Consider the following 24,281-nt stretch of genomic DNA (forward strand, 5'->3'; position numbering starts at 1 on the left):
TTGTCCTAAAACGTAGAATTGTCCTTTTCCTTCTTAAAAATTTTTTTGACTTAAGTTGATCGGAAATTCTATAAAATAAAAATTTGGTCCTTGCTTTTAGGATACCTTAAAACTTTCACAATTGTTTATTATTAACAATTGTAATTATGATATCAATTTTTGATTTTTATATACATATTCCTATATTACACATATCTAATATAACGATACATCGTTAATGAAAATTTATTTGAATCTAATATTACAAATTATCCATAGTAGAATCTATACTATTGTACATAATGGACAATGATGCAAGCTAACTGTATATGTATTTACATTCAAATGTCCTACACTTGATTAAACGAATCTTTCCGATTATTGCTATTATAAAATGCTTATGAAACACATTAACAAACGCGTGACAAACAGATAATCGTAAATTTATTATTTTGTACACATATAAATACATACATTGAAATATTGTAATATCTGATGCGGACCATTCATTAATGTTTAGAAGTATTGATTTAAAACAAATTTACCAAAGGTATTAACTATTATGAAAGAATTTTAGCTTAAATTTTTCTAGTAGTATAAAAAAACTTAGTAATATAAAGTTAATGATTAAATTAAAAAATAGCATTAAGCATTAAACAATTCTTTATTAGAATATTACATTTACATTGTATTTTCTTCAACTGAATTTATTTCTTAGATATTTTACTACACATTATAAGCTTATTTACTTTAATAATAAACTTTTAGAAATAGTAAAACGGTAAATACATTTTCTGCCTGTGTACATTTGGTAATGGATTATGATGAAAAGTATGTTATGACCTTATGTATGTAATAATATGCTATAGAAGTTAATGAAGTTGACATGCTCTAACTGCAATTAATTGCAAAAGAATAAATAGGGGGCTCAAAACTTCTGAATATTCTAAAGGACTTTGTCCTGATAGCTTTCTACACAGGAGATATTTAAAAACAAATATTAAGATCAACAATATGAGACTCCATAATCCTCTTAAAACAGCAGCTTTGACCATTCCTTCCATATGCATTCTTATGAAAATAATTGCACAAAAATAAGCATTCAGACCATCAGCAACAAAAAGTGGTGAGAATACTATCCACCATCCTGTATTGCCCAGGAAATAATTTTCGTCCAATCTGAGAGCTAGTAACACTGAGAAAATTGTTAATGAAACTAAATTTATCCACATTTCAAAAATGGTCAGTCCCAACCAATGTTCTAATTCATTTAAAGTAAATATCATTTTAAAGCAATGAAAAATATCTAATTATAGTATCTAAAAATTATGAAATATCTAATTATCAATTTGATTTTATGTTTTCATTTATTATATTATCAGTTGTCTTTTGTTACTTATTGTAAATTGTTTTTACTAAAGAATCTTGAGTATTTTTTAGAAAGTTATATTTTATTCTTGATATTTAAGGGTACGTAGTGAAAATTTTCGAAACACTCGAATATGTACTGCTGAGTTTTTTCGATTAATTACTTCATAACCTGCGTTATCATTAACAGGTTCAAAATCATCTGGAATAAATAAAAAATTATTTTAATATAATGTATAATATTATAAATATGGTTTATATCTTTTATATGTAATATTTATATACCAATAATAGATATCGTAGAAGTCTTGACTTCTAATTCTATGCTATCATAATGATTCTTCTTTAATTGTAGAGCCAAGCTACATGCTCTTTGTACAGCAGCACCAAGACCATGAATAATCACTTCGGAGGTACCATTATTTAAGTGTTTTTCACATCTTTTTAATTGAGCCTTATATTATGGAAATATAAAAAAACAATTAAAATTAAAGAAAATGATTGTCTTACAATTATTATTTCACTGATGATTTACATAACTGTATAAGGAACTACATGCACTTATATTTAATATAAAACTTCAAATGTATAAATTCAACAAATGGAATAAATTCTATAATTGCATATTTATGTTTTGGTCAGTAGATAACATAATAAGAAATTTCGTGATAAAATCTGTAGGAATGAGACTTTATTCTTGTACTTATTAACAATTAACAATTAATAGTGTTAAAAGTAAAGGTTATACGTTCATGCTAAAAATTACCTTAAAGTTTGTACTATTAGTAATATATATATCGTTATTCTTCCGTTTCTTCTTTGTATCAAAAGGTTGTCTCTTCTTAATAATATAATCAGAAGATAATAATTTTTTACGTTTCACTGTAGGATTATTTCTCTTTCTTGGAAAGTTCACTTTTAACTTGGAACATTCGTGTATATCGGCCATTCTGATAAATACTACACGCGACTTTCTGTTGATTTTTTATTTGTAAAAGAAGAATTCAATTAATAAAAATATTTTTTTGATTAAATAAGAAAAGACTATTAAACTGACTATGTAGACATTCAGAGGTAATTTTACTTATTGGATCAGTTATGAAAAAGAATTATAACCTCGAAAAGCAACGGCATCGATTGATGGGCGTTTTGAGTGCGATTTAGTGCATCGTACCGGAAAGAAGTGACAGTCTTTAACCTAACGTGAAATACGAGATTTATACACTATGAAAGAACCAGAAGTGGACCCGAAAAATATTATAAAAAGCAGAGAACTCCTTTACAGGCTTATGATCAGGTTACGTATTTCTGCTTTTGCACATATATAAATTATTTTTTAGTCATCTGAAGTAGTGAAAGTAATAGTTTTCTAAAATTACTTTATTAAACTTATTTGCGATTTGCAAGTACTTCAATATAATTCTTTTTAAATAAATTGAAATTTATTAATAATGTATAATAAATATTTTAGCCAATTGTTCTATGATGGACACCAGACATTGGCGGTACAGCTGTCAAATATAATTCAAGCAGAACCTCCATGCCCTCCATCCGATCGTTTACTTCATTTAATGTTGATTGGTCTAGCTCATGAACCTGATCGTTCTAAAAAGGACACGAGTAACTTATCTTCTTTCACATCGACTTTTGATAACACTTTGGGACCTGGTCTAGATTTAGAATTTGAAACAGAAGCTCAAACTCAAGCACCAGAACCTGCACAATATGAGACTGCCTATGTAACTTCCCACAAAGGAAACTGCAGAGCTGGAGCATTTTCTGCAGATGGTCAGTTGATAGCAACTGGATCAGTCGATGCATCAATTAAAATTTTAGATGTGGATAGAATGCTAGCTAAATCTGCACCAGATGAAATGGCACCTGGTGATCAAACAGGTGGTCATCCAGTTATAAGGACATTGTATGATCATTTAGAAGAAGTGACATGTCTGGAATTTCACCCAAGAGAGCCTATTCTTGTATCTGGGAGCAGAGACTTTTCTATTAAGCTGTTTGATTTCAGCAAAGCCAGTGTTAAAAAGGCATTCAGAACTATTACAGATGCAGATCAGATACGATGTTTATCTTTTCATCCTACTGGCGATTTTTTAGTTGTTGGAACCAATCATCCAGTAGTCAGGTTATACGATGTTAATACAGCACAGTGCTTTGTCTGTAGCATACCAAGTCATCAACATACTGCTGGAATAACTAGTATTAAGTATTCTCCCGATGCAAAAACTTATGCATCAGCTGGTAAAGATGGAAGTATCAAATTATGGGATGGTGTATCAAACCGATGTATAAATACTTTTGTGAAAGCACATGATGGCTATGAAGTATGTTCAGTGACTTTTACGAGAAATGGAAAGGTTTGTATTAAAAATGTATACTTGTTATGTAATAAATTTGTGCATTAATACATAATCTTATAATTCTGAATTTCAGTATTTACTGTCATCAGGGAAAGATTCTTTGATAAAATTATGGGAACTGTCTACTAGCAGATGTCTAATAGCATATACAGGTGCTGGAACTACAGGTAAAATACCAAAACATTAAGTGCATCCAAAGTATATACAAAAAAGTTAAATTAATTCTTTCTTTGTTGTGTAAAATTATATTGTATATGTATTGTGATTAATTGATGGTTTTTAATAGGCAAACAAGAACATAAAGCTCAAGCTATTTTTAATCACACTGAAGACTATGTAATGTTTCCCGATGAAGCGACAACATCATTATGTGCATGGAATTCTCGAAATGCATCTAGGAAACAGTTACTATCATTAGGACATAATGGTCCAGTAAGACTGATTGTCCATTCTCCAACCGCTCCAGCATTCTTAACATGCAGTGATGATTTTAGAGCAAGATTTTGGTTTAGAAGAATGCCCACTCATTAGATTGGAATTTAAAGAATCAATACCCATCTTGAACATAACAAATTTAAGTTTGGTAACATTTACTGTAGCTTTTGATATGATTAGCAGAATAATAATCGTTGAAACGTTGAGAAAGAAGTATCGGATTGCGAATGATATCCAAAAAATTTTGTACAAACAATCTTAAATGATCAAATGATTACTTGCTGCGCCCTGAAGCGACAAACGTTTATTCATTTAGCGTATGTTATACCTAATTTTATATCAAATGTACTTATTCATTTCATTTTGCTTTTTTGAAGTAAAAAAGACGACAATTTTCACCGATGTCAGTGTTACGAATAGACGAATTCACATAAATGACGCAATAGTTTATGCGTCTATTAAATTATCGATTATAAAAATTGAAAATTCTTTATTTTTCATGTTTACAGATAAGTAGTGCATCAAAAAGAAATGTATTACGTTATACGAGCAAATGTATTCCGGTAAAATATTCGGAAGTATGCATATGGAATGCATGCTAGCAGTGCATTTTGTATTACCTTTCGCTTTTCGATAATAACGCCGGAAATTCAGTAACCAAGTATTTTCGTCGTGTTAAAAAAAAAGTTATATAATGGATTTTATCGATAAAATCGAAAAGAATATCAGCAGATAAATTAACAGTTACGGATGATGAAGAATAACAAAGTAAAAGTTACATGAATGAATTTAAAATGTTCCATGCGTTATGCGTCGCTACGTGTCAAATTACTCGGTTAATCGCAAGGCGGCGCTCTGAACTCCCGCTCTGCGTTTGACGATGTATCACGTGACCCACGCTAACCGCCATCTTTGCTTATCGTATAAACAGTGCGACCGGGTTCAGCACGAATTCTTGTTGAGAAATTGTGGTTTTTCCAGTGTTTTTGAGTGATTCAGTTGCGAAGAAATGTCGGAGATCAAGGCGGAGAACAAGAACGATAACAATATCGAGGATGTGTCAAAGGTAAGCAGAGGGAAGCACGAGAAATATCTTCATCAAGCCGAGTTTTCATGCTAAGGCGGCGTGTTGCGCCCCTGAAATACGAAGAGACGCTCGTTCTCTCGAAAATTCGATAGAATAGCTTGTGCTACGATAAAGAAATGTCATTTGAAAAGTGATTACGTGAAACACGAAGCTATACAGCTAAAATGCACGGACGCTTTATACCGCGTAGCTACAGGCTCAGTGATTTTTCAAAGCTGCGCCGTTTGTCCTTCATTAGCAAAGATGGTGGATGTTTTTTATTTGTAACTCTCGTGACGAAGGGAGTCGCTGGTTAATGGCAATAAGCCTGTACAAAAAAAGGCGGGAAATAGATTTTGATTCTAAGACTGTCTGTCATACGGCTTTCTACTAAAACTCGCTCTCATTTAGGAACATTGTTCGAGACTACGACGCTAGAAATACATATCGACTTGGCAAAATGGCGGGAAACTTAAATAAACCTGCTATGTATTCTCATATAGTTCAACGGTTCTTGATAATCTTATCACGGGTGTAATTATCATCACATTTATGCGTTTTTCTGTTAGTTCGACATAATCCTTAAATCGTTTACCATTTAATTTGTTTTCACTATTTTACGTTAAGTTATGATTACAATTATGAGACGATGAATTTTTATATATTTCATCGAATCTTCTTAAAATGCAGCAATTATTTATTTTCAGGATCATTCAGCAGAGGAGAAACCCAGCCCAACGAAAAATAAACGAGGAGGCACGAAAAGACTCTCTACACTAGAAAGATTGGCTCAAGAAGGAGAGCGAGTCACAAAGGTGCGTTCTGTCTTTTTTTCTTCGTTTATACCTTCCTTTCTTTATTCTTTTCTATTTATGTATTTTCCTTATTTTTTTTAAATTAGATTACACGATGAGAATTAGGTTTGTCCAAAAATTTGTAAATGTTCCCAAAATTCAAAGAATCAAGATTTCATCCCTTTATTACTTCCCTCTATTTAGTCTGCCCGTAAATATTGTTTGCCTACGTGAGGAAAAGGGTGTTAAGAGTGGGGATACAAAGGGCTGGAGTAGGGGCAAGGGGAATTCTCTCAGGTGGGGGAGGGAGACAGAGAATTTCCCGCTAATACACGTCGTAACCGCCAATTATGAAGTCATTCATATTTTTCAGATTGAATAGCTGATTCTTTGTTGTTACTCTAATTATTGATATACAGGGTGGTTGGTAACTGGCGGTACAAGCGGAAAGGGGGTGATTGATTTCTAAAAAGAAGTCGAAAATATAGAATAAAAATTTTTCGTTTGAGGCTTTGTTTTCGAGAAAATCGCCTTTGAATTTTCGCTCGGTACGCGTGCACTTTATCACGTCTCGTTATAACGAATCTCACTGTAGATCGTTGTCTCGATTGACGTTATGTTGATAAACACTTCCAATGTGACCGAAGTGTTTTCCTACCTATTAACTTACTATCCGACTTTTATCGCTATCCACTATCAGTACCTATTAGTCTACCATCATGTCTACATACAGCAATCGGGAATATACGGACATGATACTTTCGTTAGGTGCGTGTGGTGTTAACGCATCAGCCGCAGCTGATCATTACAGACACCGGTATCCCAATCGTCGACATCCTGACAGACATGTTATTCAAAGAGCAGAACAAACCCTCGGCGAATATGGTTCTTTTGAAAAACTTAGACGACATGTATATGTAGTATTATGTCTTTTCACATTTCTGTGTTTGATCTCACTTTTACGTTATAGTTGTAGTAAGGATATGTACAAATAACATGAATTTTTATATTATTTCGCTAGAGTAAAAATTAATAGGTATAGACTAAATTACGAAAAGAAATCATGTTATTGTTTAATTGTGCGGGTAGTAGAGTACGCTGTGCATTTTAGTCGTATTTAAAAATTTTCATTATTGTTGTAAGAAGCAGATTTGTTGTAAGATATTATTTGGACTATGCTGCATTCAGAGTTATGATTAATAGTGAGTGATCTCCTATTGCAGGATTTGAATGCATCTGTTGGAGAAGTTGAAGGGAGGAGGCGCACACGTAGTTCAGCACGAGGCCTAACCTCATCAACACCTGTGCCATCTCCACCTAAAAAAGAGAAGAGGGATACATCAACAAAAGGCACTGGTCGTGGGCGCGGGCGTCCTAAACGGCAAGAGAAAAATAATGACAATAATACAGATGAAGAAGCAGCTAACAATAAAAGCGAAAAGCATTCTGAGGAAGAATCTATGAAAATGGACGTGGATGAACACAAAGAGGAAACAGAAAAATTGGCGGATAGCGAGGACAAGAGTGTTGCGAAAACTGAAAGTAAAGAGGCTTCTGAAAAGGCGCTTGACTCTAATTTCAAGGAGGAAAAAGTTACAGAAGAATCGGAAAGCTTCGCAGAAGAAAGCAAGAGTTCTAGTGTCAGTGAAGAGAAAAAGGAGGAAGACATAAAGGATAGCTCGGATTCGAGTCAAGATGCAACAGACACAACAACAGAGGCACCACCTTCATCTTCATCAGAGTCTCAAAATCCTTCTAATGCTACTACTACAGAAGAAAATAAGGAATAACCTCCTTTCGTCTGTTTACCAACTTCATGTAAGCACTTTTTTTTACAATTGATTCTTTGACTCGTCATTAGCATTGGTTAGACTTTGGTTGAATAAAGTGAAAAGGAATGAGAATGTATGAGTGTTACAAGAAAAATATATAACTATTTTCATGTATTTACACTCCTGAACTTTTATGGATGTGCAAATAACTGTAATTATTGCTAACGAATATAAAAATGTGCATTAATTATAAGTATACAATTTCATAACTATATGTGTTATCGTTAATCATGACATATGAGACAGGAGATATATTGTTTTTCCATGCATTCTCAGTCTTTTCGATTAGTATAAGAGTACATAGTATAAAATTATTTAACAACACGAAGTATGAATGGTATAAAACTTGTATAGATTTTTATAAATTTTAATAATGTCAGTACATGATTAGAAAGCAAATTGAATCATAGAGAGCATTGTCAAAACGTAATTATAGCTTGTTTAAAAGCAAAGAATTTGTTATAAAATATTGCTTTTACTGTAGCAGGTACCAGGGCGGCGCACACATTGGGGTTACAAAGCCAGTCCCCTCGTCTATTTTAACAAATTGACACCTTCTTGCCGATCGTTATTCTAATCAGCGTGCACGAGTATTATTTTTCTTTTTAATTCGCAGACGAAATATTGGGATATGTTTTTGCTATACATTCATTGCCAGGATAAATATATGTTTAATTAAGGTATTAAATGGTATTGAGTGTACCATAGAGTAGTTGTTCTAATGTACTTTTACTTCGGTAAAGAGTAAAATTACTCGTGCACTGATTAGTTTACGATGCAAAAACAAGGTGTAGAGCGTACGTTGTTCATGTACAATGATAATATTATTGTAAAATATATTTAATATGGACTTACATAGACAAGTTGTTTTCAAATCAGAGCTGAGGCCGGAGTCTTTAAACAACAGTCTTCAATTCAGATCTGATATGGAAGTAGCTAAAATTAATTCGTACATAGTAAATTACTGTAATACCTTATCTTATATAAATAATGACTGAATGAAATGGAATATATGAGAATTATGGTGAAACGATTTCTCTTTTTTCATGGTATGCAGAAATAAATTTTCTGAGAAACGCGTCGTGACGTGATATCAATTCTCCTTCCTCGTACATTGTTACTAATAACAACCGGTTTTTCGATTTTTCATATTTTCAGTTTCCTTTGTATTTGGCAACTAACACTTTAATAGGATATGCTTTCTTTCTATCGTTCAAATTGAAAAAAGAAGAAAATGAAAAGCAACAAAAATATTGTATAATAAATTTATGCATATGTATTTTTTATAGTAGAATTTCTGTAATGAATGTAAATCTTTTTATTAAGCACCGTTTTCTTTTCATTTAATGGTCCAATATTAAATATGTTGATATTATTGTGTATTTGAACGGTTGTGAATGTACAGATAGATTATATAATTCATTGAACTATATATAATTAAAAGGTCTACAGGTTTTAACGAAATACAGAAATGGAATGATAAATCTAATCGTTAAACGCTCGAACGTTCGAACATGTGTGCAATTAAAGAAGCAGTTTGTTTTGATCGCGCTTACATATCTTTTAGATCACGCGAATGTAAAATAACTTTATCCTTCTCCTCTTCCTTGATATTTGTTGCAAAATTTTCGGATAAATTCTGAAATAGTTTATCGAGTTTATTTCTAACTCAAGCGTTATTCAGATAATTGACAGAGTTTGTAAACAAAGAAAGAAAAAGAAAAAAGGTAGAAAAGAAAATGGTTTTAGCTAAGTTGCTTGCTTCTGATAATTGTATTGTAAGGGAAAATAGGATTTGCCATTCCATGTATTTTTTCTTTTTCTTGTAAGTAGCACGACGAGACAAAGCGTCGCTTTTCGCGAGAGATTAAAATCAAATGCGATACGCGTGTATATAGTTAAGGTTAAGCTTCGTGTGTGGCAATTGATCTTATCTTCGACGTGGTAGCGTGAAGGATTGGAACGACATGTGTCAGCGTGAACATCTGTTATAGAAAATATAGAAAGTCTAGCTGAAACATATTTTCTACTAATTCAGTTAAACACTAATCTTTATGATACATATTACGTTATAAATTAGAACATTTAGTCCTTTTTACGAGAGAGAGAGAGAGTAAACGGTACATTTATTTTATCTATACATAAGTATGTAAATGATTAGCATTTATGAGAAAAAGTGTCTACGAGGTTCGATATTAGAATTTTTACGATACGTATGTGTATATATACATAAACATATACATACGCATATATATATTATATATATTTACTATTTTAGCTGTGTATTATTCTTGTTATAAATTAGAGAATTCTTATCAGCCTGAACCTTATACTTCAACTCTTATAAAGGATAGCTAAAGGAAGTTCTTTTTCGGTTTGAGAAATTCAAGAGAATCATATTTTTACATGAATAACTCGCGGTGAACGATAAGCAGTTGAGAAAAATAGATTATTGAAAACTTAAGTTTAATATTTGTCATTCTCGGTAGTCGACACCAATAGACGTTTTCATATTACTGTACATTTATTGTGCTTTGATCATATTTGGGTAGTTCAATTCGAAACGATGTGTGCGAGTATGTGTAAAATTTAATCCTTTGATACAATCTGTACTACAATTTGACGAACACTTAACAAATTTGCAATTCGAAAAGAAAGAAAAACCATCAAAAATATATCCATCGAAATGTGATGTGTCAGATCTTGCAGATATCTTAGAGAAGCTAAGAGAAGAAGAGAAATAATTAAAAAAGTCGTTATTGATAAATCTATTTGTGAACAGATATAAGATGAGATATAAAAACGGAATATGCTTTGCTTAATAGACGTGGTATACAAGTTACACGAACAATATGTTCGTTTTCGTCGTGGAGAAATTTATAGCGTCTCTATAAATGGAATTTAGAGATTTTCGTAGATAAATTATATTTAAATTAAACAATCGTTTCAAAGCTGGATCTGTAAATATTAATAGAAATCAGGATGAAAGACAATGATTTTGTACAATCAGTATATTAGTTTTGATAAAATTCGATATCTTTTTTAAAAGTATTTTACGAGTGTATAAATATTTCTCACAAACGTTAAATATTGCCTATAAAAACGGAGAAAAGATTATGACAAATAAACAAATTTTAAGCATACTCACGTTATCGTATCGTTCGATGTTGAATACAGTTCTTGCTATCGTAATTATCAACAGTCAACAATGTCGATTTCACTATTTAATCGATTGCGTTTAGTCACCAGATGGCGAGATCGCAGCGCTTTACAAATACCGCGAATTTAAAAGCGAAAGAAAGAAAAATGCGTGCAGAATCAATAATTCGGATTATTCACAGAATTTGTTTAAAAAGAATAAACTCTAAAACAGATTGTAATAACGGAAAAGAAAAATTGAATATATCTTAAAAGGAAACGAAGCAAAAAAAGAAAGAGGAAAGAGTTATCATGCTTGTTTTCGTTTAATAGTAGAAATTCTATTTATACCCAAACAAGAACTACAAAAACATGATTGTTATCATCAGTTACTATAGAGAAATTTACACGAACAACAATTTTTTAACCATTGTTATTTTTTTAATTAAGTTGCAAAATCATTTAAAAAGTTCTACAAGAAGAGAATGGGTATCGGGTGTTCATGGCAAGTAATCTACGATTCGACGAAACGAAGGAAATCTTTTGTTGTTTTGTTATCTCTTTATTCGTTGTGCTTATTCCCAAGTGTAATACGAATTTCGTGTTTAACCGGATTATTCATCGTTCGTACTCCATTTTTTTGGTACATACATACATACAGTATTGGCACAGCCTTTAAACAGAATTACTTTTTAAAGATTAGACTTAAACGACTTGAATCTTGTTAAGAAGTTAAAAGGATTAGTTTATTAGAAGATGCGTAAATTTTTTTTTCTAAATTGCAGTTGATTGGAAATGCGAAGAAAATAATAGAGATCACTTTTTAATAACATTCTTATTTGGGCCTGTAATGAAAATTTAAGTGACATATTATGAAAGGTTACGCCATCTATACATACACACGTTGAAAATTTCATCGAAATCGGTTAATATAGAAATAAGCAATAGGCATCAAAAAATGAACAACAATGTAGATTTATTTCAGATATAGGCCTAAAGTCGCAGAAAATTGGAATTTTCGTCAGTTTTAACCGTTTGCAGGTTATAGTAACGTTAACCGATTTCGATGACATTTTTAGCACATATACAATTAACATAAATCCTATAAAGTATACTTTTTAAATTTTCATTACAGACTCAGATAAACAAGTTGCAAAAAGTGACCTTTACTATTTTTTTCAAAATTTTTTTATGCATCATCTAGTAAACTAGTCCTTTTACTTCTAATAAAGATTCAAATGGTTTGGCCTAATTTTTAGAAAGTTATTTTGTTTTAAACAGTGTTTCGATGTTTTCGTTCATGACCGTATGTATACATGTATAGGTGTTTCAGATTAATGCGCTCGCCGTCTTTCTAATGAAAATCCACTTCTTTTTCTTAATTTCTCGACGTTTACGTTGTCTTTGCATCAAAATCAATTAACCTTTAGTTCGTGCAACATTGTTGATCTGCGCGTTTTTCGATGATCCATAGACCTAACTATATATATAACAGATATCTACTTAGGTTGGCCTTGACTTCGATGGACGAGCGCATGATTGTTAGGCCTCGTTTTCACTGAAGCAACAACGATCAACTTTCTGCTGTCTCTCGTCGCTACATTCCAATACATTTCCAAAAAACAGCAACTTATAGAAACATTCTATCCACACTGAAGCATTATGCGATAACTTTTTCAAGAAACATGGAATATTAATAAAAAGTTGTTCGAAGTTGTTTCAGTGGAAACGAAGCCTCCCGCTCGCTATTACGAACAATCGTTGACTGATATTTTAATGTCTTTTCATTTCTTCTATATTTTCTCTACTATGAGTCATCTTTGCTTCTTATCTGTATGAATTCTGTTTCAGCTTTTTGCAAGAAATGTGTTTTTCATTTCGTCCTTTTACTACATTTGCCATCGTTATTCGAAATACAAAAAAAAAACCGATAGAAAGACGTGTCGATAAACTAGAAAGATAGTTGCAAAATCGTTCCGACATTCAAATGCTTTGAAGTAGTCAAAAAATTATTCTATAGCAGATATGTACTTGTACGTATCTTGGAACAGGTGTACGGAATGGCAACGTTTGTACAATGAATCGAATAGGAGCGTTTGACACGAGTCGCATCGTGTCGCGTTGACGACAAGATAAAAAGAAACTGTTTACGAGCGAACGAGCGAAAAGGGGTGCGGCTCGCTGCATCGGCCATCGCGCTGCTTCTCGATAATTAAATGTCAGATAGCTAGGCGAGACAGCGAGACATGACACGTTGTTTTCATCGGTCGGTCGTGGCACGTTTACATCGGTTATATAGTTTCCTTTTCTAATCATAAAGATATGTCCTTAGAGAGGCTTTTATTTTACGCTTTTGGTTTAAACTTCTGAACGCACGAATCCTATGAAATCGCATAGTTGAGTCAAACGCGAGTGGTTATCGACATGGCGATCAACGCGACGGAGTTCTTTCGCGAGTTTGACATTTTCTCGTTGAATATTTTGTGTGAAATTGAGAAAATTAAGAGCAAAGGAAGTGACACAAATTTGGACCCAGTAACACGACTTTCGTTAACGATAAGAGCGCGTAATTAATGAAAGTTACAACGTTTGATTTAATCGATAACGCCAACGCGAATGAGAAGAATGATGCCATCCTCTGCGGACTTTTCACATAAAGTTGTTAATATTTGAGCGAAAGTTGAGTCGTTGTTCATTGGTTGGCAGAAGCACAAGATACAAGCGTACCAAGTATGTATATGTGTAATTAGAATCTTTGGTATTACTATTTCACTGGTGACAGTGTTCGTGTTTATTCACTGATCGGTACAGATCGGTACAGATCGGTACAGATCGGATGCGTTCGTTGTAGATAGAACTTGGCTTTTCAGTGTTTACAGTTTACAAACAGTTACGTATTAGATGCTTACCATCTCCGAGAATTTCCTGTTCTGTGTAATTCACGCAATTATCGAGATAACGATAACGGATTGCGGCGAGCTCACGTAAATTAATTGTCCCTGCAATTAGAGCGGTGACAGCATTGATTTCGAGATGGAATAGGGAAACTGGACGAAGGGGGCCGTGGCGTGGTCGCAACGAAATCGGTAATTAGTTTAACAAACGGATCTTGTTTCTCGACTAGCCACGACTAGCAGACGAAGCGGTCGATTAAGTAGGGAAATAGTTCACGAATCGATATGCCTCGGTATTCCACAGTTTTTATTGGATTTCAAAATATTTATTTCCTCATAACTACATGCGTTTACATTTACAGAGTGCTGGTGGTTAGGTGTACTAATGCGATCGCATAGGTGATTACCAAGTGTTAATTACATCGCAGGGAAATGACAGCCGCAAAACCGCCGTGAACGCGTTCCCGAACGCGCTTCCGAATGCACCGCGCCTCCGTTCCTTTCATATTGGATCGATCTTTTTTCATCTTTTGTTCCTCTTTCGTTCCGATTTTCTCCGTAACGAGCAAATACTCACATTACCGAAATGCATCGTCCGGAATGCCGCATGATTTACTCTCTGTTCGTTGGCGCTAGTTGGCGTTCGTTGCTGGTTCTATGCGATTTAACTCTTTTTTACGAAGATCGAGAAAATAAAGTAGTTTCGTAAAATGGCTCGAAAAATAAGGCAAAAAAAGAGGCATTCGTGTATGCGACGAGAGACGACATCGCGGATATGTTAAAAGTTACTCGTACATCTACTTCCAATTCGATCTGGTAAAATTGTGCGGAGTAGTGCGGAGCGACGCCGTTTACAGCGTGGCATTCGACGTGCACGGAATGCAAGGCTTGTGAAATCAACAACGATACGATACATTGACGCGCGACTATCTTCACATAATCTCTTTGCGTCCGGTGGTCGTCTTTATGGCCACTGACGCGATAGACTCGTGAAATTTGATCTTTCCAGTTCCGCTGGTTTGGAACGGCGCGCGATATTCGCTACCGCTTCCTGCCACGAAAAGCCTCTATACTCAAGCGCGTTCAGCTCGCAGGCTTTGAACGCGGCCACCGGAAAGCGGAAAACGTAATTTAAAGTAAATTACGACTGTTCTCTCGCCGTTTCTTTTTCTTCACGTCCGAGGTCGTTTCTCCTGAACTCTCCCTTGTCCGTGCTTTTTTTCTCCTATAATCGAATAAATCTTTGACCCAAGAAAACAGCACAGCAGAAAATCGTCAAAGTTCACGGTGATATTTAGCTTTAAACGTTTGATATCTTTGCAGTGTTTTCAACCGTTCTCGAGCAGCAAATGAAAATCGATTTTGTTCGAAATACGTCTCAGTTTCGTAAATGTAATAGAAGAAGAGGAATATCTCTCTATCACTAGAGAATCATTTCGGAGAGAGCGAGAGATACGTTTGGATGGAAAATGTAATGGAAATCCTTTGTTTCGATGGCCCTTTATTTTCATCTTCGTTGGTGGCTTCGTCCGCAAAAGTAGCCGAAAATTCGTGGATCTAGACCGGATCTGGCGCAGGTGCGAGCAGTTGCATGCTGCTGCTACTAGAATGCGCGATCTGTAAAAATAAACGGTGTTGCGATACGTTTGTTACATTTCCACGCTTAACACGATTCGTTCGCTGGATACGTTCGAATCGCGCGTGAAATCACTGTGAAAGATTAATATCGATTAACGACGATATAGCAGTGGCTGGATAAAATTCGTTTGATTCTGCGCGACAATGTAATGTTACCAGCCAGATACCGAAACGAAATAAACACACGATGAAATCTATTTTTGAACATCGAATAATTCAAGTCAACCGAAAATCTCGCGTCGACGAGTTATGACGCCACAGTCCGAGGCTACTTGTTGGTAATTTCAGCTTGTTTAAATTGAAGTATTTTTCTTAACAATTATCGTATCGAAATAATTCGGAAGCCAGCGACAGAAATTTTAAGCCGATTTTATTAACATTTTTTTTAACGTTATTCTATTATTTTGGTGCTATATATAAATAAAGAAAATGACAGTTTTCTAATACACGCGAAACAAAGCTCAACAGGAGCGTCTTAACTATGTGAAAAAGGATAGTGTCGTTGACTAAGATCATTAACGACGCCGAAATAACTTTTCTCAACTATGAACATCATGAAATAAATGTTCAGATAAAGTCGCTCTACTACATTATCTACAAGACAAAGTCTATCAGCCACTTGAGGAGATGAGGCACGCCACAAGCCACGAAGGCTACGAAGAGCACGACAAACTTTTTCTAGACTAAAATCAGGAGTTACTTCAATGAATCAGCTCGAAATCGTTTTGTCACTCGCACGGCGGACACCGACTAATAAAGCATATTCACTATGAAAAATATTTTTACAAAGTTAAGAAAGTGAGTCGGACAAATCTGTCGCTAACTGTCGGACTATAACAAACTAAACACAGATCGGAACGAGCGGTTTTCAAAAATTAAACACCTTTTGGGGAATAGAGAAAAGAAAAACAGAGAGGATAGAGATTTACCTGTTGTTTTGGTTGCTTGTACGATTTCCTGGTGTAGATTTTCAAAACTCTGCAGTTGCACGCGACGGATAGCGCTACAACTAGTCCCTGCCGTATCGATCGGTCGATGGATCATCCATGCAAAGAAAAGAAAGCAGAAATGGCATACATGTGTGATATTTAACGTTACCGATAGAGGTTGCGAATCCCAAGCGAACCGGAAAAAGTTTAGGTGCTGTGTTTGAACTTAGTCTATGGACAGACCGAACACGAAGACAAATCGATCCTACTAGCAATTAGTGGTGACGTATACTTACGTGTATCGCCCACGCTTTCCAGGAAAACGTTAAAACAGCTAAAAACCAAAAGTGGAATATCGTCCGGGAAGTTTGCTGAGAATTGAAGGACGAACGTTTCATTCGATATGCCTTTGAATCGTTCGTTTGAATAACTTTATTGTTCGTCTAAGCAGCATATAGCTGAACAGATTTTAATTCCGTCGGATCGCTCGATAAAGTTTGCAAGAGTTTCATTCGATGAACGAACGTCCAATTCCAGTGGAATGTTAAATACACGTACAATTTTTTAATCTGCGTGATAATTACCTTTTATTGTCAAAACTAATTCAAAAATATTCGAGTTACCGTGCAATATAAAAAACAATTCGTAGAAATCTATTTTTTCAACGACGTATTTGCGTTTCGCTTTCATTCCCTTGCTGCTACTGTCACGCGATACTTGCAAATAAAAAATGTTGTTACCAGCCAGAGGCGATATTTTCGCTATGAAAATTTTACGATTTTTCTTTCACGGGGTATCCTCTGACACCGAAAACGCTAACTCCAATTGCAACTACAACTACATATCTCTTTTGCGCATGAGATCAAGTAGAGGCATTCGCTTCGTTTCATATGAATAATTCGCTTTCGTATGGTACGGACGTTTCCGCGTTTACCGAGCGTTTGCCCTGAAGCTCACATAGCCCGATTTTCAACCATCCTTTGCTGATATTTCAAAGCATTCTCTCTGAGAAATTACCTTAAGTAAATGCGTTTCGAACTGTCTAATAATACACGCTTTCATTTTGTTGAAGCGCGTAAATCTTTGACGGAGGAATACCAACTATCGCACTTGCACAGAAATTATTAACAAACGTTCTCAAACTTTTTTTAATTGAAATTTATTCGACATACGTATACGTATGTATTAAATCGCTGAAGCTAATTGTAAAGCGGTCACTTACCGAATATCGATAAACGCGTCGTAATGCGGCGCGAGGGAATTTTTAGTTATAAGTCCATGCAAAAAGACAGTGGAAGGGCAAAAAGCGTAAGATAAAATGGCGGAACGTGGATAAGAAAAGAATAATCGAGGTGAAGGGAATTGAATATTCGATTAGAGAAAAGTATGTGCAAGGGAGGCAAGGGTCGTCTTCCATTGTTCGATCGTTCTTCCATATGGAAAAGTCTCTAAGTGGAAAACATTTGATACTCGGGCCGCATACGAAGAAAACGTCGTTGAATAACCGTTTAAGACCCGACTCGACTCGACTAGAGTCTCGAATGGCTATTGATGGAAACTTCCAACGTGACTTTTGTAGAGAGAACTTCCGCCTGCTGTTTATCGCACGGTTACGCGCTTTTTTACCTTCCAATCGTTCGGTCGGTTTTGTTTTATTCAAACCATATAAATCTCGATAATCGCGAAATCGAACTCGATCGTATAGAAAAGAAGAAACTTGGCAGCCAGAAACCGATAAGAAGATTGCTTTTCCAACAAAACTAATCGTAGGTCAAAGCCGCACGTTCTGTTTTATCGAATTCTAGTAGAAGACTGTAGCCAGAACTTTCCAGTTAGATATTCCAGTTAGATAGCAAGATCGTAGATATATCTTTCCATAAGTTGTAGTATTTATTAGACAATTATTATTTTACCTGCAAAGAATGTCCAGTACAGAATACAGCCCAGAGGAAAGGGACTTTCCACACCCTGGACGCGACTCCACACCCAGCTATGAGACCCACTATTATACACACTTTTAAAAACAGAATAATTTGCAACGCTCTCCTTCTCTTCATCTTCTCGCGTTGCTTAATTTCCAGTTGCATGCTGCACGTGTATCTGCACAAAAGAAATTCGCTAAAATATTCGGTAATCGTTTCTGATCAAAACAGGAAACGAGCAGAATTTTATTCGAATAACAGATAATAAATAAATACAAGGAATAAAATTTTATCAATGAACAAATTATTTATTTTACTAATGAACAAACATCCAGTCGAATAAGTAAATACTTATTTAGATAAATATCTAAAATTAATAAATTAATTAATTATTAATAAATATTATTATTTAGATAAATATCTAAATGAGAATTTATTCGAACAAGCGATTATTCGTATAAAAATTGAATTGGATAACATACTCAAATAAGAATTTATTCGAATGAAATTATATATTGTAATATAAATATTTATATATCATACGTATTTTATATGTATGGACAAAATACTAAAAGTGAAATATATTTTTCAACTTCATTGTCCAATTGTTGTAGTATTGGCTCTTATAATTCATTTTTCTCAAATGTCGTAATAGAATATTGTTCCACGGTTAACTAGTGATTTATTAATAGTAAAAATTGTACTAGTATCTCCATCAAATTAAGTACACGCAAACAATTATTCGTATTATTATTCGAATAATTTTGTAATCATTATTCGAATACATATAGAAAACAATTACCCAGATAAAATATTCGACTAATATAGAATTTGTTTGGATAATTATCTTAGACAAATATCTATTCGAGACAATGCGAACGTCGCTCAACTCTGGTTCGATCAAAATGGCCGCGAGTGAGCGTTGTAAATTACGACGAGATTTCTCGTTGCTAAGGACGATACGTTTACACGTCACACACAGGTCTCTACGCTCTCTACGCTTGTAGAGGAGTGCCACATTTTTCGTGTCGATCCGTAGATCGATACGTATTGTACTAGTGCGAAGGATGCGCTGTTGACCGTTGAAAGATTAATAGTAAATAAACTTGAGAGAAGACTGGATTTGCTCCACTGAATTATACATGGCCGCTAAATGGAAATCAGCCCGAACAAGCACTCGGACACATCGTAACCAGTGAATACACCATACGTTTCTTTCTTACTGTCCACTTTTCAACACAATTTTTCCTAAACCGCAGATTTATTTCGAGACGACGCATACTTTTGGTGAAAAACAGTTTACCTGGATACAATCGCAGCTTTGATTAGATAGTAGCCGGCGGAAAGAAGCAGAAGGGCCACTGGCAAGCCGTACGCATAAATCGTTGCCTTCGTTCCTAGAAACCTGTAACAGATTATATTGTGTTTGTAACGTCCAAATTATAATATGCAACGCGTCGAAGTATGAACGCTCAAAATATAATATCGTAAGGCATCTGGCATCCAAATTTTAGTATTGCAACCTGTTTATTTGGATTCGTGTCACACTCAGTGGAGTACGTACGAAAATTCAATAGTTACGAGACGGAAAATCGAGTAAAATCACATTTCCATTGCTCTTTTCCAGTTGCCTTTCGGTAGCTGAAAATAGGAAACGATGGAACAATAGCAGAGAAGATACAATGAAAATACGATTGTTCAAACTGGAGAATTTCGTTCTTAAAATTTCGCGACGCTCTGCGACGGAAGAGGGAAATAGGAAAACGAGTTTTGAATATTTAGTCGAAAATCGGAACGAGATCGGAGACGAGATAAAACGATATCACATCGTTTCTATATCGTGACGTTTTTAATTCGTTTCAAAACCATAGCTAACACTTTATTGGGGAAATTAAATTTCAAAGAGTATTTGCGCAAGGTTCGACGTAGCACGACAAACCGATAATTAACATGATGGAAAGTTTTGTTAAATCTAAAAAAGTTTCTCTTGAACTTGTTAAAATAAAGCATGAATTTTTAAGATGGTAATAGCCATGAAGACGTAAAATGTTTGCCACCGAAACGAGGTGTAAGATGGCCGACGTGAAATTTCAGCGAGCAAACCATGCCAAATTTTAGTTGGCCTCGATGATCATTTTATTTCGAAAAATGTTATTCGCGTGCACGTTCGACCGCCATTTCGCTATCGTTTCTGTGTCGATTTCTCCTCGTAAAACGGTAAATCGTAATTCCAGTATGGGGACGTGTAATAACTTTTACAAGTTTTATTTTACAACTTTTACAAGTATCAGCAATCGTCGGGTCACGTCGCGCCAACTCGTCATATTTGAAACCCCATAACGCAACTTCTTGGAATTACGTGCAAATAACTTCCGATAAATGTTCGAGGTTTCTGTTTTAGACGAAAACATGAAAGAAGGTAGGAAAAAGAGAAAGAGAAAAAAAGTAGGATGGGGAGAAGAAAATATACCAGCAATTGAATGGTGTAAGATCCGCTATGTTCCAAATGACAGTCGCCTCACGTATCTGTAGGAAAGTGGCGATGGCCAGATCGAGCAATGGTGTACCCCAGGCGAACAGACTGTATTTCAGATAAGATGGTGGATCGTCGCGACGCGGGATCGAAGCAACGGTTGCGTAAAGATGATGACACATCGCAGCCAGCCAACAAACCACCGTCATCCGAAGGTACTGCAAGCTCAACTCCAGAGAAATGCATAGCTCCCAATCCTGCGAACACCGAGATCTTATTTTCTTCTATTTTCGTTATTCTTACAATTAATTTCGTGCAAAGAGCGACAAGAATTTTACAATCTATTAGGAAGAGGATCCAATTCGTTTAGCCGTCGGTTCGGAATGATCGCGAGAAACAGATTGCAAAGCTGCTGGTTTATAATCCAATAGGCAGTGAACGTTTCCTGCGTGACACTTTAGTAAACTTGATTTACTTCACTTTTATCCTTATTTTTATGTTTGAGAATGCTAAAATGAATGTTTGTTGCCAACCTACCGGGACAGAGGCCGACTGGAAACATTTTACATTGCCAAAAAGATTCGTGTCATAGCGACAAGGTTGATGTTCTGTTTGTTCGTAATTTATTATATAAAAAGTGATAAAATGACAATTTGCCAGTTTCTCATTGGGGCAACCAGCTTGGCGGACGTAATAAAAGTGTCGATTGCTCGAGCGTGTAGGCCGTCGTCCAAGACGCCCACTTGCTAAGCCCGTATATTATTATTATACGTTTTATTATTACACGCATATTATTACAAGTTTGACTAATATTGTCCCAATAACACACTTGAAAATTGCCACTTTATCACTTTTTATATACCTAATTGTCCCAATAATACACTTGCAAATTGCCTCTTTATCACTTTTTATATACCTAATACATTATAAACAAACGAAAAATCAGCTTTGCTGATATGACAATTAACAAAATGTCAAAATCTCAAACATTAAAATAATAACGAAGTCGATGAAACATGCTTACTGAAATCAGACGACAAAATGTTCACTACGTCGTGGATGTGAGGTGGTTTCTGTAGGACGTGTAGGGCGCCAAAGAAATACTCGGCGTTTTGCTTGACAGTATATTATTAACACGTTTAATGACTTCGTTACAAGTCTCGACTCGCGACTTGTGCGGGCGACAATTTATTCACAATTCTCGTTTTCGACTCTTTACGTACGACTCTCAATTTCGACTGACCAGTCTCGCTTCCCGGTCACAACTCAACTGTTCCGTTGATCCGATTCGTTCCTTTTTTATCACCTCTCAATATCCCCCCACACACGCGTTCGTTCCAACTATTCGTGGAAGGAACGTAGAATTATTGATGGCTCATTAGGCCTGTCGACACTTTGTCGTGACCTTACTTATGTTTCGTCGGTCTTTCGAAAACAGTCTGTCGACGATTCTTTGACCGACGGAACCGTTGGAAAGTTCTTTGTTGTCGAGTGCCACTACAGATTATTAGAGCGCGGACGGAGAATCGGCCGAATATACGCGTATACTTTTCTGCAAAAATCCGACAAGACTAACTTCAATCAGAAACGTGACATTGTCGGAACGAGATTGCGTCTCCTCTTTCGGCGTGTCCGTTTTCGGTCTCGGGGATTCTCCTAACGATCAGTTTTCGAGCTTTCCGCTTCCAACAGATTGGCCCGCTTCTGATTCGCAATAAAGTACCAGTGGAATCTCATTTTTCGCGATCCTGCATTATCGATGGAGCGATCAACTGTCTTTCGAGTGACCGAATCGGTTCGACATTCTCGCGATGCGCCATTACATTGTCTACGTCCCTCGCGAAACATTCGTCGAAAGCATCTCGTAAAATTAACTGGATCACTGAATATTCTTCAGTCGGAGATCGGGACGATATTCTTTAGTAATTTTTATTGGAACGATCGGCACGATGTGACGTAGCTTGGCGCGGTGCGGCCTATCGATTGAAAGCAACCGCGCGGAGAGGATCGATCACGCGGAACCTCCGACATAGTACATAGTAGGTGGAAGCAAACAGGAATACCGAAGGAGACACGACTCACGGTATCGGTGGTTCATCTGTCTCAGATTAAACCAGCTGCTACGTTGCCGAGCTACCGTCGCTCGAATACCATTGGTTACAGTTATATACAACCTGTAATCGAATATATCGGAGATACCGAGATTGTCGTTGCTGTTAGCTCTATAAGCAGCGGGCTAACATGTTTTCGCTTTCCCGCGATAAAGAAGAAGATTTGGTAATTTGTGTTGAGGTTTTTACGTATTTCGGAATAGAAGAGCAAATGCGTGGATGAATGTATCGTAGAAATTCTTTATTCAGGAACGTTAGAAATTAGGATTTCCAGTGGTTTCTATCCTATGTGATAATGTATTGATAGATGGATCTATTACAGTGGATTAAACAGAAAACGATGATCATTTAACGCGAATGCAGTAGTGTGATATCATAACTCTCGATTAACGACTATTCACTCTTGACTCTCCGACGGCTAACTGAACATCAACTGCTGCGGTGCCGAAATATATTGATGGCCGTTAGGCCTGTTGAAGTTTTCCGATCCTTTCGGCTTGTCGGCATTTGCGCTTTATCGTCGACATTGTCTGTATGTCGGCGATCTTTTCGCGGTACTATAATACAGACGAAAGAAGTCGCTGTAATGAGAATCGTTGTGCCAAAACATTAGAGTTTTCCTAGAAGTGAGATCCACAACAATTTGTAAAAGAGCACGAACAGATAAAAGATAGCGAAGACAATGATGGCGGAGGGGAAAGTTGATGGAGTTAGGTAGTTGTCGGATAGTACGGAGGAAAGTGGAAACTAAATTGGGTATTACGCATAGCGGCTACGTTATCACGGAAGGCTGGCAGTCGGCCGGATATCGAGTGTCAATATCCAAAGGATGTTGCGCAATATCGGATGAACGGTTCTGAAACACGGCCACCCTATCTCGGACATGCCACGGCATTAATATTCCGAGCAAGTTACGATGCAACCATCTTCTTGTTTTCATCGTTGATAGGAATACTCGCGCTACGCCACACGAACTTACGCCATTTTCTCCACCAAAATCACGTTCTCGATTCAATTCCACATTGTTGAAGTTGACTGACAGAGGATGAACTTGTAATAGGAAAATATATTGAAGTAAGTATAGGTACAGCTACAGTGTATGAGGTAAAAATCAAATAAATTGTTATCATTATTTATTAATTTAATGTATGATATTGTTGAGGTTAACTGATACAGGAACGAGTGGATGAATTTATTATTAGAAAAATATATTGAAATAAATAAAGCTATACGTGTAAGTACAGGTATAGTGTATGAGGTGAAAATCAAATAAATTGTTATCATTATTTATTAATTTAATGTATGATATTGTTGAGGTTAACTGATA

At 35.5% G+C, this 24,281-nt stretch overlaps 4 protein-coding genes and 2 long non-coding RNA genes across 9 annotated transcripts in view; 4 read left to right on the plus strand and 2 right to left on the minus strand.

The window, feature by feature from the left end:
- Positions 1–685: 685 nt before the first annotated feature.
- On the minus strand, positions 686–2,605 carry LOC100746308 (transmembrane protein 203). Of its 2 annotated transcripts, XM_003491727.4 has the most exons (4): positions 2,464–2,605; positions 2,114–2,321; positions 1,633–1,801; positions 1,328–1,549 (listed from the first exon to the last, which is right to left on the minus strand). In XM_003491727.4, the coding sequence occupies exons 2-4, from the start codon at positions 2,294–2,296 to the stop codon at positions 1,431–1,433; spliced, it is 471 nt and encodes a 156-aa protein (XP_003491775.1). In that variant the 5' UTR covers positions 2,297–2,321; positions 2,464–2,605; the 3' UTR covers positions 1,328–1,430. The 2 variants fall into 2 exon arrangements, with proteins under 2 accessions (XP_024225397.1, XP_003491775.1); XM_024369629.2 differs by lacking the exons at positions 2,114–2,321; positions 2,464–2,605 and having other exon boundaries at positions 686–1,549; positions 1,633–1,774.
- On the plus strand, positions 2,270–4,559 carry LOC100746187 (cleavage stimulation factor subunit 1). Its single transcript, XM_003491726.3, has 4 exons — positions 2,270–2,644; positions 2,819–3,719; positions 3,796–3,889; positions 4,009–4,559. The coding sequence occupies exons 1-4, from the start codon at positions 2,574–2,576 to the stop codon at positions 4,251–4,253; spliced, it is 1,311 nt and encodes a 436-aa protein (XP_003491774.1). The 5' UTR covers positions 2,270–2,573; the 3' UTR covers positions 4,254–4,559.
- A 473-nt stretch (positions 4,560–5,032) lies between these two features.
- Positions 5,033–8,703, plus strand: LOC100746543 (myoneurin). The gene is made up of 4 exons (XM_003491729.4): positions 5,033–5,223; positions 5,931–6,038; positions 7,241–7,835; positions 8,334–8,703. Exons 1-3 carry the CDS (start codon positions 5,167–5,169, stop codon positions 7,805–7,807), a joined length of 732 nt encoding a protein of 243 aa, XP_003491777.1. The 5' UTR covers positions 5,033–5,166; the 3' UTR covers positions 7,808–7,835; positions 8,334–8,703.
- The window catches only part of LOC100746896 (latrophilin-like protein LAT-2), a 37,062-nt gene continuing 19,790 nt past the window's right edge, over positions 7,010–24,281 (minus strand). Inside the window, exons 3-8 of one of the 2 annotated variants that reach the window (XM_012389029.3) lie at positions 20,841–21,100; positions 19,674–19,775; positions 18,362–18,548; positions 16,449–16,535; positions 13,897–15,498; positions 7,010–7,334 (exon numbers count right to left, since the gene is read on the minus strand). In XM_012389029.3, coding sequence (XP_012244452.1) covers positions 15,439–15,498; positions 16,449–16,535; positions 18,362–18,548; positions 19,674–19,775; positions 20,841–21,100 — 696 coding nt within the window. In that variant the 3' untranslated portion in view covers positions 7,010–7,334; positions 13,897–15,438. Of the gene's footprint in view, positions 7,335–13,896; positions 15,499–16,448; positions 16,536–18,361; positions 18,549–19,673; positions 19,776–20,840; positions 21,101–24,281 lie in introns of those variants that run through there. The other variant, XM_012389030.3, reaches the window with a different exon arrangement.
- LOC105681159 overlaps positions 12,246–24,281 on the plus strand; it is a 54,777-nt gene continuing 42,741 nt past the window's right edge. Inside the window, exon 1 of the long non-coding RNA XR_001102498.3 lies at positions 12,246–13,717. This is a non-coding gene — a long non-coding RNA (uncharacterized LOC105681159). The remainder of the gene's footprint in view (positions 13,718–24,281) is intronic.
- The window catches only part of LOC105681158, a 32,738-nt gene continuing 32,712 nt past the window's right edge, over positions 24,256–24,281 (plus strand). For both annotated transcript variants that reach the window (XR_004462260.1, XR_004462259.1), the window contains exon 1: positions 24,256–24,270. This is a non-coding gene — a long non-coding RNA (uncharacterized LOC105681158). The remainder of the gene's footprint in view (positions 24,271–24,281) is intronic.

The sequence above is a fragment of the Bombus impatiens genome, unplaced genomic scaffold (genome assembly GCF_000188095.3).
Source record: "Bombus impatiens unplaced genomic scaffold, BIMP_2.2 scf_0621, whole genome shotgun sequence".
Classification (NCBI taxonomy): Eukaryota; Metazoa; Arthropoda; class Insecta; order Hymenoptera; family Apidae; genus Bombus; species Bombus impatiens.

What these genes read in the sequence shown, in the direction of transcription:
- LOC100746308 (XM_003491727.4), bottom strand. Translation starts at nt 2,296, where the DNA reads ATGGCCGATATACACGAATGTTCCAAGTTAAAAGTGAACTTTCCAAGA. An exon ending in CTAATAGTACAAACTTTAAG is followed by an intron (nt 1,802 to 2,113) that starts GTAATTTTTAGC and finishes CCATAATATAAG; the next exon opens with GCTCAATTAAAAAGATGTGA. An exon ending in TTCTACGATATCTATTATTG is followed by an intron (nt 1,550 to 1,632) that starts GTATATAAATAT and finishes TATTTATTCCAG; the next exon opens with ATGATTTTGAACCTGTTAAT.
- LOC100746187 (XM_003491726.3), top strand. Translation starts at nt 2,574, where the DNA reads ATGAAAGAACCAGAAGTGGACCCGAAAAATATTATAAAAAGCAGAGAA. An exon ending in CTTTTACGAGAAATGGAAAG is followed by an intron (nt 3,720 to 3,795) that starts GTTTGTATTAAA and finishes TCTGAATTTCAG; the next exon opens with TATTTACTGTCATCAGGGAA. An exon ending in TACAGGTGCTGGAACTACAG is followed by an intron (nt 3,890 to 4,008) that starts GTAAAATACCAA and finishes GGTTTTTAATAG; the next exon opens with GCAAACAAGAACATAAAGCT.
- LOC100746543 (XM_003491729.4), top strand. Translation starts at nt 5,167, where the DNA reads ATGTCGGAGATCAAGGCGGAGAACAAGAACGATAACAATATCGAGGAT. An exon ending in ATATCGAGGATGTGTCAAAG is followed by an intron (nt 5,224 to 5,930) that starts GTAAGCAGAGGG and finishes ATTTATTTTCAG; the next exon opens with GATCATTCAGCAGAGGAGAA. An exon ending in AAGGAGAGCGAGTCACAAAG is followed by an intron (nt 6,039 to 7,240) that starts GTGCGTTCTGTC and finishes CTCCTATTGCAG; the next exon opens with GATTTGAATGCATCTGTTGG.